General features: G+C 25.9%; 2 protein-coding genes across 3 annotated transcripts; one reads left to right on the top strand and one right to left on the bottom strand.

Moving 5' to 3' along the window:
* Positions 1 to 4,029: 4,029 nt before the first annotated feature.
* On the bottom strand, positions 4,030 to 9,224 carry LOC113551555 (mRNA export factor). Its single transcript, XM_026953853.2, has 9 exons — positions 9,092 to 9,224; positions 8,845 to 9,011; positions 8,596 to 8,763; positions 8,270 to 8,536; positions 7,913 to 7,984; positions 7,596 to 7,752; positions 7,394 to 7,527; positions 7,139 to 7,333; positions 4,030 to 4,220 (listed from the first exon to the last, which is right to left on the bottom strand). The coding sequence occupies exons 3-9, from the start codon at positions 8,758 to 8,760 to the stop codon at positions 4,134 to 4,136; spliced, it is 1,077 nt and encodes a 358-aa protein (XP_026809654.1). The 5' UTR covers positions 8,761 to 8,763; positions 8,845 to 9,011; positions 9,092 to 9,224; the 3' UTR covers positions 4,030 to 4,133.
* Positions 9,225 to 9,333: 109 nt separating this feature from the next.
* On the top strand, positions 9,334 to 15,012 carry LOC113554419 (presenilins-associated rhomboid-like protein, mitochondrial). Of its 2 annotated transcripts, XR_003405261.2 has the most exons (11): positions 9,334 to 9,571; positions 9,694 to 9,841; positions 9,911 to 10,021; positions 10,242 to 10,401; positions 11,241 to 11,339; positions 11,400 to 11,533; positions 11,618 to 11,719; positions 12,097 to 12,194; positions 13,910 to 14,027; positions 14,381 to 14,588; positions 14,859 to 15,012. XR_003405261.2 is itself a non-coding variant. In XM_026958261.1 (10 exons), the coding sequence occupies exons 1-9, from the start codon at positions 9,543 to 9,545 to the stop codon at positions 14,013 to 14,015; spliced, it is 987 nt and encodes a 328-aa protein (XP_026814062.1). In that variant the 5' UTR covers positions 9,334 to 9,542; the 3' UTR covers positions 14,016 to 14,019; positions 14,381 to 14,391. The 2 variants fall into 2 exon arrangements, 1 of the variants encoding a protein (XP_026814062.1); XM_026958261.1 differs by lacking the exon at positions 14,859 to 15,012 and having other exon boundaries at positions 13,910 to 14,019; positions 14,381 to 14,391.
* The last annotated feature ends 366 nt before the right edge of the window (positions 15,013 to 15,378 follow it).

The raw sequence follows: 15,378 nt of genomic DNA on the forward strand, positions 1-15,378 counted from the left end.
TGCGTTCAGTTTAGACAACTTGAGTAGCTAAATAGCTGGTAAGTAACCATAATAAGTAGATAATAATTTGAATGGATCATAGATAGATACCATCATACCGAATGCAATTAAAATTAACAAGTTACTAGAAATAAATCATCTACTGAAGAAAATCATAATATTTATTGTATACGGTATATCTATTTATTAATATGAAAAACCTACCGAATAGGGTACAATGAATTATGATGATAACGTTTTTTTAAAAAAAATAATACAATACTAATGTATAATATTATATTTTATATAGATAAACTATACCAACTATATTATTAAGTAATGAGGTATATAGGATGTATCACGAAGTTCTGACAAAGTAAATAACTTGTGTTATAATTTCTAAATTAGAAAACATAAAATTTCTAAATTCTTTTAATTTTTTTTTTTCATAAAATTAATAGACTTTTACTAATCGTGTAATATAAAATTTTTTATTTTTATTTTCTATACAAAAAAAAGTAATAAAAAGTTTACAGAAAATAAAAATAAAAGTTTAAATTATGCGTGTAATACAAACAAGCGTCTACTAATTTTATAAAAAAAAATTGAAAAATATTGATTAGAACACAATTTATTTACTTTGTAATATACCCTGTACATATTGCTGACAACCAACCATTGATATAATTACCAAATTAGTGTAAAATTGAAATAAACATGTAATTTATCCACCATCCACTAACTATCTGTTTATTAAAATGTAATATATTCTGTAATATTTGCGGATTAGATTAAATTTGTTTCATTAGGCAGATTTTATAAATTCTAAGTAGAGCCGTTGCTGAATGTCTTGATTGTATGACATGTTTTTGTGTATATACCTACAGTAATATATAAGTATAGTAAAAATATACTTTGATCAGTTCGATTAGCAACTTTGAGAGTACCTAATTTATGATTGCAAATTGGACTATAGTTGGTAGTATATAGACTATAGAGAGATGAAAATTTAAAATTCCCTGCACTATGTTTTGGAGAAAAAAAAGATAAAAGATAAATTAAAGATATACGGACATTTTTATGCAAAACTAGTTTTTGATATTTGATATTTTTTGTTTTTTTTCTATAAATATCATTGATATCAATAAAAAATACTGTAAAAAAGCTTGAAAATTAAGGTACCTTATAACTTTTTAATATACCTATTACCTACTAATTGAAAAAAAAATGGCCGATAGGTAAGTGAGTACCGCTCTGCTATATAATATATATCAAGTGGGTCAATTTAAATTCAATGATATCTACATACTAATGTAATATATAATAATATAAATATATAGATATTTAATTATAAATTTTTGTATATACTTTTACATAATATTATAGATTGTCCTGAAATTCTTGAGTGTTTAAATTTTAGAGTTAACCAATCTAATTCCAAAAACAATACATTATTTTATCACTCCTCTACTTCTTCAAATTATATGTCATATACTCCTGCAAATATGCTTATACCTGCGGGTAATATTCAAATACAAATTTGGATTTATTTAATACCTACTATAGTCTACATTATTCAATTTATCAAATATTTTATTTAACTTTTGTTTTTAATTTATTTAATTTTTGTTTCTTTATAATGTCTATTTAATGTCTATTTAATAATTATATTATTGCTCTCTTTCTTTTTCTTGCCTATATTTATATAGGGTGATATAATCACTCTATTATTCTGTAATTAATTATGTTATTCATATCACTTTACATTTTATATTTTTAAATCATAACTATCATAATATAGCTATTTAATATTTATATATTATTTTTTTTTCTTCTTTTCTCGTTCCTCTTATTTGTATAAACGTATTACAATTATAACCACGGGCGTATTTAAAAATGTCTTGGGTGGGGGAGGGCACAAACAAAAAGTTAAAATTAATGTACACGAAGCGTAAAGTTATAAAATATCTCATATTTTTGTCTCAATAAACTATAATATGGAACAATGGATGGGGAGGGGGGACGGACCCCATGCCCCCTTAAATACGCCCCTGGTCATACATGATCCATGGAAATTGTATGACTTTCATATTTAACGGTCTCGGAGCCAGGAGGAAGGTAAATACTAGCTATTAGAATCGAAGTGTTGCCCTAAGTAATTGAAACAATCAACTGCTCTACATTAACACATGGTGAGAATATGAGATAATGAGCGTTGTTTAAAATTTATTTTTCATGGCCTCGTCCACGTAATTCGTCACTGATATCAGTGATATCTTTACACCTATCGCATCTAATAATTGTGTGCCCTAAGAGACCCAACTTAAAATCTGAAATATCGCTAGTTAGCCATGTTTCAGTTAAAATGAAAATTTTATTTATTACATTATGCCTTTGTATTTTATTTTATGTAATTTGAAATTTTTTTCTGTGGATAAAAGATATTATAAGCAGAATAGACTAAATCATTATATTCAAAGAACGATTTTGATCAGAGACGGTCTATCAGGTAGTCAGCCTATATTATCATGTAAATACTTCTATTACTACTCATTATTATAGTAATTTAATTTACTATTAATAACGTATAAATTATAAATAAGTAACAGCATAAAAGTGAAGTTAATATTTTCAAAATTTAGATATAAAAATAAAAGTTTTTGTAAATTTCTATTTACAAAATAGTTTGAATTTTGACATTTTCTTTTGATTTTGATGAATTAATTTTTTTATTTATTTAATAAAAGCCTGCAAACATGATTCATGACATTCATGTCATTGCTAAATAAAATTTAACCATGATTAGTTTATTAGTTATATATAATTATATACAATGATTTATATATTATATTATATAAATATATATATACATTTTTTTTATAAGCATTTGAGGTTCAAATGTTGATAAAAAACTGTTGTTTTTGCGGGATTATTGTCAGGTTCCTTTACATAAGATGCTGAGACTCAAGATAGAACTCTATATAGTAGATATATTGGTTTTTATTTTAAATTAAGCTTCAAAAATTCATGCCATTAGCTATGGTTTTTATGTTTGTTACTTGTAGGATATGATGAGTCGACTTTTGTAACACGGATTTCTATAATATGTAGGACATGGCTTCTTCGTTAAAGAACTGAGGTAGCCAGTGACGTACTAATGGATGGCGAGGAACCCCCCCCCCCCCCCGAACGTTTAGAATTTATGAATTTATTTATTATGAGATGTTAAGGTGAACAGACCAGTGATTGAACAGTTTAGGATTTGTTTACTTTTCTAATATAATCATAAAATGGCTTTTTATTTTATATATGTACAATAAGATTGGTATGCCAGTATACTTTAAAATTATAAGTAAGAAACCAATATAAAACCAATTTACTCTTAAACATATTAGTTATAGTTTATAAAAAATTCCAATGATTGAACACTTCAAGCCCAGTGTATGAACAGCTAATAACAAACTAACAATATTAACTGTTAATTTTTCATATTAGATACATCATTTTTTTTTAAATTAAAACATTTATTAGCGATGTTTAATAACTGGACGGTTTACCCTATATAAGATATTTTTTTGAACCCCCCGAAATTCAGGTCTAAGTACGGCATTCAGGTAACTACTCATCCGAGAGCTAGCAATGCCAGGCAGACAGTACTTGACCATAGTACTATTTAGTGACTACGACCAAACACTACGCCATGCCATTTTTCGTACGTAATACACATCGAAATAATAGTTTTCAAAGTCCAAACACGTCTAACATAATATGCAATATTAGATAATTAAAAAATATATATAAGATATATTGTCAATTATATATTATGTTTAATGTTTAAATTTAATGTTATTACTTATTAGGTATATTATTTGAATTTTAAACACATTTTTAGTATTCAACTAAAAATGCTAAACATTTGTCTTTGTATGACTATAGGAACTTGAGGAAAGTAAAAAAAATAACACAGTAAAGTAATTCATATATCAAATAAAAATATATTTATACTTATATAATATTTTTACTTGAATTATTATTATACATATTTTTTATTTTTACATTATTGATAGAATGCAATACTGAAGTACATTTTTTTTTAAACATCATACGTATTTTAAATACAATGATTAACAAATTTTGAAAAATAAACTAATAATCTAAGTACTACTCTTTGGTTTCAGATCCTCAAAGCATGGTTTTAAGAATATCTGAGGCTTTTTAGCTGGATTATTATACTCATGACCCTAAAAATTAAATAAATAAAAAACAATTTATCATTAAAAATAAATTAGTTAGAAACAGTCTTTTTATTTATTGCTATTATTTAATATTAAATACATAATTTAATTTGTTTTTGAACTCTTTTATACATTTTAATGTTAACCAACTATCAAAATATAGAACAACTTTTATAATTTCAAATGGAAAATTAATATACAATTTAAATTATTTACTTTATGTAGCAAACTACATATTTATATATTCTTTTAAAACACTTAAAATAAGATTGCTTATATTCTCTAAGAAAAAACTGTAAATAGTCTTTTATATTCTCTTAAAAATTAAAAAAATATGCAATTATTTAAATTCTATATAATACTATACTTGTTAAATAATAAATTGAGGTATATACTTTTATAATAAAATAATTGCACTTTAGTCAGCTATAATAGTGTCTTATGTTTTGAACGGTTCTATCTATTGAATTAAAACGTGTTTAAAATGAATCATTTTATTTTGCTCATTTTAAAATTTAAAACATGCAACATAATCTTAAAACAAAATAATTTGATTTTGGACATTTAAATAATTGATAACTCTATATTAATGACAGCCAACATTGCAAGTTAGCCATCATGTTTGCGGGCACATATCTGGAACCTCTTGGGAAAGGCGATTAATTTTTTTAGGAATCCTCCATAATACCCTTGTGCCAGTGTTCTTATATAAGAATGGTTGCTCATTATATATAATTAATAATAAATATTAATAATTAGAGATGAGAAGTTATAGGACTTGCATATTTTTGTCTATCCCTTCTATATATAGCTATAGGTGAGCTATAAACCCGTTTCATAATCTATGGAGTTCATTTTTGTTGTTTTTTTTATTTTGCATATTTCGGTAAATTTTTTAAGAATAGCATATTAAATGTTTTTTCATGCATAAAAATGCATATTTAGTTAATATAATCAAAGATTATACTTAAAATTAAATATTTTAATCAAATATTATACTTAAATAAAAATATAAAAATATCCTCTCGAACAACCGTTGTCTATTACATATCGACAATTTTAAGAAAGCTCTAGTTGTCCAATGCAACAAATTTACAGGTATGAAAAATAAATAAAAATTAACTATGAGTGTGACAATATTTACAAAAATTTATAATGTTTTTTAGATATACAGACATTAATTAGATACTGACATTTTTATGTTGTTTACAAATTATATTATATTATATTATACTATTTTGATTTTGATTTTTATTAAAAATGTTATGTATATTTTTTTGGCACATTTTTGTTTTTTTGTGCATATTTTGACAATTTTTCCTCCTATAAATTCTCATCCCTACTTATAAGTTATAAGATAAATACTAAAATAGACTATAATACGGTCTTTAGGGGAGGGGCGATAGCTCCCATCAAATACGTGCCTGCATGTTTGTTGAATAACACAGCAACCTAAAGTACTAGCTTTGCGTGTTATTTTTATTAAAATGATACAAAATAAAAATAATAATTGATTAATCCATTTACCACAAATGATTCAAAAAATATTTTTTTCAGGTAACCTTTGTATTAAAATTAGTAATAATAATTTTAAAATAAAAATAAATCAACATTTTTTTTTTCTCATAATTGACTAAATATTCTAAAATATGCTTAATAAGCTAAATATTCCATACCCTGTGAAATATTCTCTAATATGCAAAAACCAATTTTTTCATGTAAAATGTGTTAAATGGATCACCCACAAGTTTTACTCTCATAAAACTGTACCTATATTCTTAATAATATGTAAAAACATCTAAATCTGTACTATATTTATAACTATGCTACGGCTATTGAGAGAGTGCTTCTGGGTGGCATCCAAGATTTGTCCGTTCTCACACATTCCCACCACTTAAACCTGTCAAAACGCTAACCTCCATCAATGATGCTAACACACAATTACATAGTAGAATGGGAGAAATTGGGGAACGATATTGCTGAGCTAGCTCGTTCATTTGAATGCGCCAAAGAGTAGCGCTCTCTTAGTGGCTGTAGTATGGATATCTGTAGACTATTTCAAACTATAAAAACTCAAATTAATCAGAAATTAATTTTAAAAAAACTAATATAAAAATCCATTGAAATTTGTTTTGGAACGCTAAGTTAAAACTATTAATTAATTTTGAAAAGCTATTAAATAATTTTTTCAAGAGAAAAAATGTTCCAGATTAATATAAATGTAACACAATAAATTTGTCTTTTTTTTTATATATGTTGATCTATTTAATAACAAAATAGGTAAGTTAAGTTGGTTAAGACCTTTAAAAATAATAACTAACATTGCCAGGATTATAATAATATGTATCATAATTGTAAACAGTGGCGGGGCAAGAAGGTTCTAGTGAAACAATTGTCTCGAAGCTAAAATGGGTGGTGGGTGGTCAGTACTGAAAAAATATGGAGTACTTTTTATGATGACACAATCTAATAAATAAATACATAAATAATCATATTCATATGGAGTATAGAATTAATGTTTGGATAATTTTAATTGAAAGGATGCTCACCAGCGTATTGTACATTCAATGATAGGGGTTTATATTCCCTAGATTAATAAAGCAGTATTTATAAAATTAATAAAAGTTATTTTTATTGTAGTACCCGTAAGATGAATTTTCAGAATGGTACATTTGATATAAAATTATAATGGGGTTGTGGGGGCGTAGCCCCCTATGGCTTTGTGCAAATTAAATAAGTTGGTCGAATGTGCTGCAACTAACATTTTCTTGCTTTACTATCGAAGAAGTTTGCGCAACCACTGATTGTAAATATTAATTAATATGTTATATCTTTTTAATTTCAAAATATGTATCATAGTTTTCAATCAATATTAAATAATAATATAGACATACAGTAACCTTAAACATAAATAATATACAAACCTTTGACCAGTCATAGCCAGTACTGTAAGCAAATATTTGTCCATTGCTATTAAAACAACATTTTGTGATTGGTTGGTCAAGTGTCTCAGAAGACTTCAATTTTGTACGTGCGTCTTTATCCCAATAAGCAAATGTAGCATCAGAACCCACAGTTGCTAATGTACCATGTACTGGATGAAATTTGATATCATTAACCTGATAAAATATCAATATATAACATGAAAATACAAAAATTTTAATTTTACAAGTACATACAGCATAAATGTCTTGGACATTCATTGTTCCAGAATTATTTTGACGATGACATTTAAATGTAAAATTGTCTTTAGAGCTCTGTGGTTGTATATAATGAATACCTACACGTCCCTCAACACTTCCCAAACCAAAACCTAAAATAAAAACCAATTCATTTATTGTACATGCTAATATTGATTATTATTTTAACATAATTACTAACCAGTAGGGGATTGTTTTTTCTTATCTCTAAATATTGCAACACAACGATGTTGATATTTAAGAGGAGAGTCTACAGTTTTTACCATTTCAGGTTTTCCTTCTAGTTTATAAACAACTATACCCCTTGATGCTGTACCAACAACTGCCATAGGATAATCCTAAATAATAAAACAATTAACTATACAAAATAGTACAAGTAAAATAATAATTAAAAAAAGAGTAGTAAATATAAGACTAAATTAAGTATATTAATATATAATTAAGCAAGTAGATAACTAAGAATTTATATTTCAGTAAAATGTAATGTTATCAACTTACCACATCAGCACAATAAGCTCTTTCTGGTAGATTAATGGTCATCATGGGAACTGAACTTCTAACATCCCAAAACTATTAAATGAAAAATAAATAAAATATAATACTTGGAGTACCTATGCAATTTTTACTTAATAAGCCATTTAAGATAAATTATTTATCAAATTATTAAATACTGAAAATATTAATATTTAGTATAATGTAACCATGTAGGTAATATTAATGATATTTATTTATTATTAATATTTATCATAAAAGTTAGCTATAACAAACAGCTTATAATAGAAGATAATTAATAAAATTGTGAAATATAACCTCAAAAATGTCTATATGTCGTATAAAAATAATTTAATTGCACACCTTTAACGTTTTATCCCATGAGCCAGTCATGATACAAGTGTAAGAAGGCGCTTTGACCCAATGACAAGTCTTAATGGGTGCATCATGAGCTGCTACTTGTACTGTTTGATTGCTTCCTAAATCCCAGCATTTTACTTGTTTATCACAAGACGCCATGAAAACTTTAGTGCCATCATCACTCCAGCAAACATCTAAAATTGGCATGGTCATAGACTGCATGGATTTTGGCACGGTTTTGCCACTCTGTTCAACTTCCCAACATCGTACCTAAAATAAAAAAAAAAATTCAGATCCAACATCACTCTATATTTGTTTGTACATCTTACACTATTGTCCCAACTACCAGCAATGAGAAAGTTTTGCTGCATTGTAGCCGGACTGAATGCCATTGCCGAAATAGTGTCATCGGGAGGCTGTGTGACTTCAAAATCTTTATTAGGGTTTGTGGGCGCTGCCACTGACTTATTGGAAAATAGACTACCACCCAACATAGCCTAGAAACAAAGATTAGTTAAGCTAGTACTATGAATAATAACAAAATATCCAACGTTAAAATATAATATCTATCAACTTACCTTAGTTGTTAAGAGTCACGACTAAATTTAAATTATTCTTTCTTACTATAATAGTATTTTCCTGATCATTAATCCTCTGCAAGTTATAAATTTGAACTGAGCAAGTCTATACTTAGGTAATGTTCAGTAATCTATAAAACGTCTCTTCACTTTTTCAGAATACGAACCTGTTATCGGAATACCGCATTAGTGTATTAGTCAATTTATTAATATTTACTATTTAGTATTTAGTGCATTAATGCATTACCTCGCTTATCGTATTAATATACGTTATAGTCGTTACTCGTTATACCGCAACGCTCGACTCGTAGTTCGCCAATAATAAATAGGGTTACCAATATATTATACTGATACTGTCATTGATTGAATAAGGGATAAATATTGTTATCAAACTCGGTAACCGTTGGCAATATTTTCAGATAACAAAATGATAATTTATCTAATATCTATATTTATTATTATATAGTAAAACCTTAAACCATAGTTTATTAGTCGCTAGTGTTCCGAGTTTTTAATTCTTCGGTTTTCGGTGTTTTCACAAATCACTAATTACTTCAATTTTAATATTTTTAAATTTAAACACAATATTTAAAATTTAAAAACCATAACTATGTAAAATGTAAATACAAAATCATTATCAAGTCCTGTAGGCTGTAATTTATCAATTGTTTTTACCTCTTAATACTTTATTTTAAAAAATGAGTTGCCTCCTTAGTAAATTGTGCAGGTAAAATTTCTTTAAAACTAGAAAATATTAGTAATATCAATACCCTAACTGATTATATTTTTATTTATATTGACATACAACAAGTTAACTTTTATTTGTTAACTATTTATTGTTTTATTAAGTATTAAGTCAGCTGTTCAGCTGCGGAAATTATCTGTGCCTGCTAATACTCTTCTTGCGAGAAGATCATTCAATCGGCCAAATCATAATTTAAAGAGATTTCAAAGTCAATCAAATTCTCTTTTAGGACCTTCTTTATTTTGTATATCTGTAAGAATTCTATATAAGTATTTCACATTTGTAAAAACTTTATTTCCAAATAAAATTGTTTTCTTTTAGGTTTGCACTGGTACAGTTGTGTTAGCATCTATTATTCAATATGAGCGACTTCGTGTTAAGCAAATCAATACCTTTGAATTTTATAGATATGCTATCAAAAAAAAAAATGAGGTAGGTTACTATTCATTTAAACTATTTAAATTAATTTTTAATAATTAAAAAACTTAAAATAGAATAAGATTAATTTAAGGAATATGTTTTACATTTTCTATTGCTTAAATAAAACATAACAATTTATTATCATAATTTCTAATTTGATTAAAACTAGTTTTTTATATATTTTATTCAATTAGTGTACCTTCTTATATTGTATCATATTTTTTATTTATAGAGTTTTATTTCAAAGTTAAAAAATAATTTCAACAAACTAGAATCATCAGAAAAAGTATTTGGTACCATACTTTTATTAAATGGCATTGTTTTTCTCGCATGGCAAATACCTCGGTGGCAGCATATCATGATCAAATATTTTATGACTGATGCACTTGCTAGTAAGTTTATTTAATAAAATAATATGTACACATATAGTTTGTTGTAGGCTAGGTACATGGAAAATAGTCTTTTTGTGATGGGGTAATTGTATAGAAATTTATTGTTTGTACAAAAAAGAAATAAAGAATTATAATATGTAAACTGTATAAGTACCTAATATACCTATTTATTTAGTGAAGTTATGTTTTATCATTCAGTTTTTTCACACTTTGGAGGGCAGGATTATCAAAAAATGTCTTGCAAAACAAATAGATACGTTTATCGGAAAAATAATATGCTGTGTAGCTCAAAATGCCACAAAAATACATCATTTAACAATAAATAAATATAATTTTTTTTTATTAGTTATTTAGTTACAAATAATATGCTTTAAAAATAAGTAAATAAAATTAATTATAAAATAATAATAGTCAAAATTGTACAATAATATACAACTTCACTAAATAAATATAATAGTTACTTATACAATTTACATATTATAATTCTTTTGTTCTTTTTTTTGTTCAAGTAATTAATTACAATAAAATTAATATGTAATAGTTATTGTTTTTAAAAGGCTTAACTGCTCTTAATTTATTTGTCAATTTGTCTGCAGTAAGTCTGAAAACAGCAAGTAATTTAGAAAAATAAAAAATAGTTTTCAAATAGCCTAATCTTTTTGCAAAAAAGCTAATTTTTCATATGGTCTACAATACATATATATATATATATATGTGTGTGTGTGTGTAATATTCATTTAATTTAAATTATGATAAAAACTCATTGGCGAATCTCTTCACTTATTAGATAATAACTAAGAGTCTAAGAGTACAACTAATTTAAAAAAAAATTATTTTAGGAAAAATTCCAGTGTCGTCACTTCTTCTAAGTGCATTCAGTCACAGTTCTCCAGTACATTTCTGTTTCAATATGTATGCTCTTCATACATTTTGTCGAGGTACATGTTAAATATTGAATTAATTTTTTATTTATTTTTAACTAACATTTTATGACCAAGGTGTGATCCAACCATGGGGTGATATGGGACCTGAAGAATTCACCGCAATGTATATAAGTGGTTGTGTTGTTTCATCATTAGCTAGTATTATGTTTAGACGAAGCTTTAAATTTCCAGGAAATAGTTTAGGTGCTGTAAGTATAACCCTGTTTTAAATTTTTTTTATAAGCAAGTACTTGTAACTGAGAATTGATTAAATAGTTTTATTGTGTTTTTAGTCTGGTGCTATATTATCAGTTGTTGGATACTTTTCATTATCGCATCCTGATCAAAAATTGGGTATAATATTTTTACCTAATATTCAATTTGATGCAATTCATGTAAGTCTTAAAATATTTCATAATAATTATTTGACCAACATTTATTTTTATTTTAATTACTGCCAGTGAAAAATACTTTATCCACAACCAGGTTTTCAAAATAATCCTAAATTTAAAATTACTGATTAGTTCCTCTTTATTCAGTGTCAAAAATTATTTTAAATTGTAATTTTTTATTTACTGTATTGTAAAATCCTTAAGATTTAGTTTTTAATTATTATTATTAAAATATTTAGTATAATTATTTTATAAAAAACAAAATATTGATTAAATTGTTAGTGATAAACATAATTAACTTAATTAGAACTTTACTTATAAGACAACTTATATTACCTAATTGAAATACCTACAACATTAAGATTTTAATATATTTTCAGGCATTAACTGGCATAATATCATTAGACATAATGGGATTAATTTTGAGGTGGCAAATGTTTGACCATGCAGCTCATTTAGGAGGAACATTATTTGGAATGTGAGTAAAGAAACCAATCATTTTATTCAATAGATATTAACATGTTCACTGTACATTAAATTTAAAAATTTCAATTACACACATACGAGGTCTGTTCAAAATGTTTCTGAACTATCATACCTAAAAATAGATAAATTATTGAAGCCGCTATATTTCCAAATAAACTAGAAATGTTTATTACTATCTACTATTAAACTACTATTTAAACTATTTATTGTGTGTGTTTAATGTAAACAAGTCATGTGCATTGTATGATTTTTAAGATGACTAATATTCATAAATAACGAATCAGTATTAAATTAAGTATTAAACTATGTAAATCTTATAATAAGACTAATCAAATAATGCACAATGCTTATGGTGATCAGTACAGTAAAACTCCGATTATCCGGACTTATTAATGTCAAGGTTGGCCTGGATAAACAAATATCCGGATGACATATTAAAAATTATATAATTATATGAATATATTGTATGTATGTACTTATTATTAATATGTATGTACTATAATTTAAAATTTGTAACAATAAACAAATAATATTTAACTGAAAAAGAATAAACTATAAATACAATAACATATTTTAAAAGAAATTTTTAAGGCGTTAAATCTTTTTTCTCGTCCGATTGATAGGCGTTCGGATAATTGCAATTCTACTGTATTTAGAACTTACACAGTCTTACAACTAGTGAAAACATTTTAAAGACAGTTGGTATTCAGTTTTTGATGACTTAAGTTCAGGACATTCATCAACATCAACAGACAATACTTTGTAACAAAAGTCAATGAAATTGTGGAAAATTGTAACATTTTAATTGGTTCATGTCATAGAATCTTGGTAGAAAAACTTAAAAAACACATCATTGCATCCAAATGTGCCTCTAAATAGATGTCACATGATACGAAAGACAATCGTGTTACCATGTATCAAGAAAATTGTTAGATTGTGCAAATTGTGATGAAATGTCCATAAAGTAAATTATAACAGGTGGTAAGATGTGGATCTACGGTTATGATGTTAAAAACAAATTCTGATCATCACAATGGGTCAGCAAATTTCCTCCAAGACTAAAAAAAATTTGTCAGGTCAAATCAAATATCAAAGTCATGCTAACAATATTTTGACAGTCTGGGAGTTAATCATAACAAATTTTTTCTTACAAGAAACTGATGTTTCTATTGGAACTGAGCGTAACCAAAAATGTGTTAATTTTACAATGATGTTTTTTTATTATTATTTTTGTTTGTATGAAGATACATTTCCTAGTAAAAAAAATTTTCTAATCATCAACTTTGATGTTGGTTACTTTTAGAAAATTGGATTTAATTAATACTCTTGGGAGGTCAAAATTGAAAATTCTCAATACTTTTTAAATTTATAGGAAAATCTAAAAAAAAAATGAACATATTTTGTTAAAATAGTTGCTTGTGTTATCTTGGTTACTTAAAAGTAAACCATCTCACTTAAAATTATTTTTATTGTATACAGTGATTTATTATTGAATTAAAATTCAACACGTCATCCACTACAATGCTACTCAATTATGAGATACACTAGACTCCTATACTGTACCGCAGTAGTGGTTACACACTTTTTTGAATTCACTAGATATTATTTAACATGGATATTCAATACAATGATTATTATTAATACATTTTATGTATAGTGTATAGTTGTGTTTATTCTTACTTAATAACTCTACTGTTTTTTTTATAGATTTTGGTACAAATATATGTCAACATATGTATGGGATAATCGAAAATATATTGTAAAAAACTGGATAACCTTAAAAAAAATTATTCAACAAGTCAAAGATAAATGAAATAGTAATAATGTAAATTTATAAATGTTTAATGATTTTTCTATAAAATGTTGTTGTTAATAATATTGTTCAACAAATAAGATATTGAATGTCATAAATGTTGTAATTAATAATTTTGTTAAATAAATTTATGAGATTTTAAATTTTGAACGGAGCAATGTTGATGAACAACTAACTTGAGTAAAAATTATCTAAACACAAATTAAATAATTAATCATATCTATTAACATTGATCTACTAAACACCGACTGTACAGTATAATGGTGCCCACTTTTTTACCTTTTTATTTTATTTTGAAAATAATAATACAGTAAAATCTCCCCCAGCAGACACCTCCTAATAGCGGACATTTTTTTGGTGAACAGGGAGTGGCAGACGTTTACCCTTTATACTATTCAAAAATTTATCCATTCTGAATAGTGAATGAAATGTTGGTGATCAAGAATGTACGGTTTTCAGAGGTTTCACTATACAGACTCGATAATTTGGCAGATATTAGACCAGAGTTAAAACTGCTAGATTAACGAAAACGACGGATTAATGGAAGTTTACATAAAACACATTTTTACTTAGGTATTTTAAAAAACCTTAATTTATTTTATTAAAAGATACATGGATAAGTATTAATTTATTACCATGTTAAATTAATCTTTTTCCTAAAGGAACAGATTGTATATACCGTATAAAAATAAAAAAAAATATTTAATTTTTTTGTTATATTATTATTTATTACTAATAATTGACTACAGTCTACGACCTAACTCATCTAAGGTATTACTAATAAATAATTCTGAAAACATGAATCCAAATAAACAAAATACTGATTTAACTTGTTGAAAATAGAGGTCCAGTTGTCGCACACACACGCAGAATCCGGTGTTAAGAGATGCTGCTAACGTGAATACGTGATTGAAACGTATGCACTGGTGAAAAAGATGACATAGTCATGTCGACCAGAGTGGCTGATGGTCGCAAGCTTCTGCGTTTACAAGAAACCGGCTTTTCCTTGGCGGCATATAAGCACATTAGAAAGTCAAACATCTTACGCTTCATTGTCACAAATGCGTATCAGTTTCTAGTTTTCTACATGACCTTACAATGTAAATCGTATCTTTCAACAGTGATAAAGATTTATATTTGGACTTTTGGAGTAATCATTATCTGCACACGACTACCTTACCGTAATACCGTTATTTATTTATTATTCAAGCTGTATACAATAATATGAATATATCATTATAACAGGAAAGACTACTTACAAAGGCAACGTACCTATTTTTAATGTTCTTAATGTTGTGATTTCAGCATAACAAAAAAATTATGTTATAAATATATAATATTAAAAATATTTAAATATTTTTAT

Source organism: Rhopalosiphum maidis, chromosome 1 (assembly GCF_003676215.2).
Source record: "Rhopalosiphum maidis isolate BTI-1 chromosome 1, ASM367621v3, whole genome shotgun sequence".
Lineage (NCBI taxonomy): Eukaryota > Metazoa > Arthropoda > Insecta > Hemiptera > Aphididae > Rhopalosiphum > Rhopalosiphum maidis.

Bases quoted from the DNA above. Each gene is read 5' to 3' on its own strand.
- LOC113551555 (XM_026953853.2), bottom strand. From the start codon at position 8,760: ATGTTGGGTGGTAGTCTATTTTCCAATAAGTCAGTGGCAGCGCCCACA. The intron at 8,537-8,595 runs GTAAGATGTACA...TTTTTATTTTAG, and splicing joins CTGGTAGTTGGGACAATAGT to GTACGATGTTGGGAAGTTGA. The intron at 7,753-7,912 runs GTAAGTTGATAA...TTTATTATTTAG, and splicing joins GAGCTTATTGTGCTGATGTG to GATTATCCTATGGCAGTTGT.
- LOC113554419 (XM_026958261.1), top strand. From the start codon at position 9,543: ATGAGTTGCCTCCTTAGTAAATTGTGCAG. The intron at 9,842-9,910 runs GTAAGAATTCTA...GTTTTCTTTTAG, and splicing joins CTTCTTTATTTTGTATATCT to GTTTGCACTGGTACAGTTGT. The intron at 11,720-12,096 runs GTAAGTCTTAAA...ATATATTTTCAG, and splicing joins TTCAATTTGATGCAATTCAT to GCATTAACTGGCATAATATC.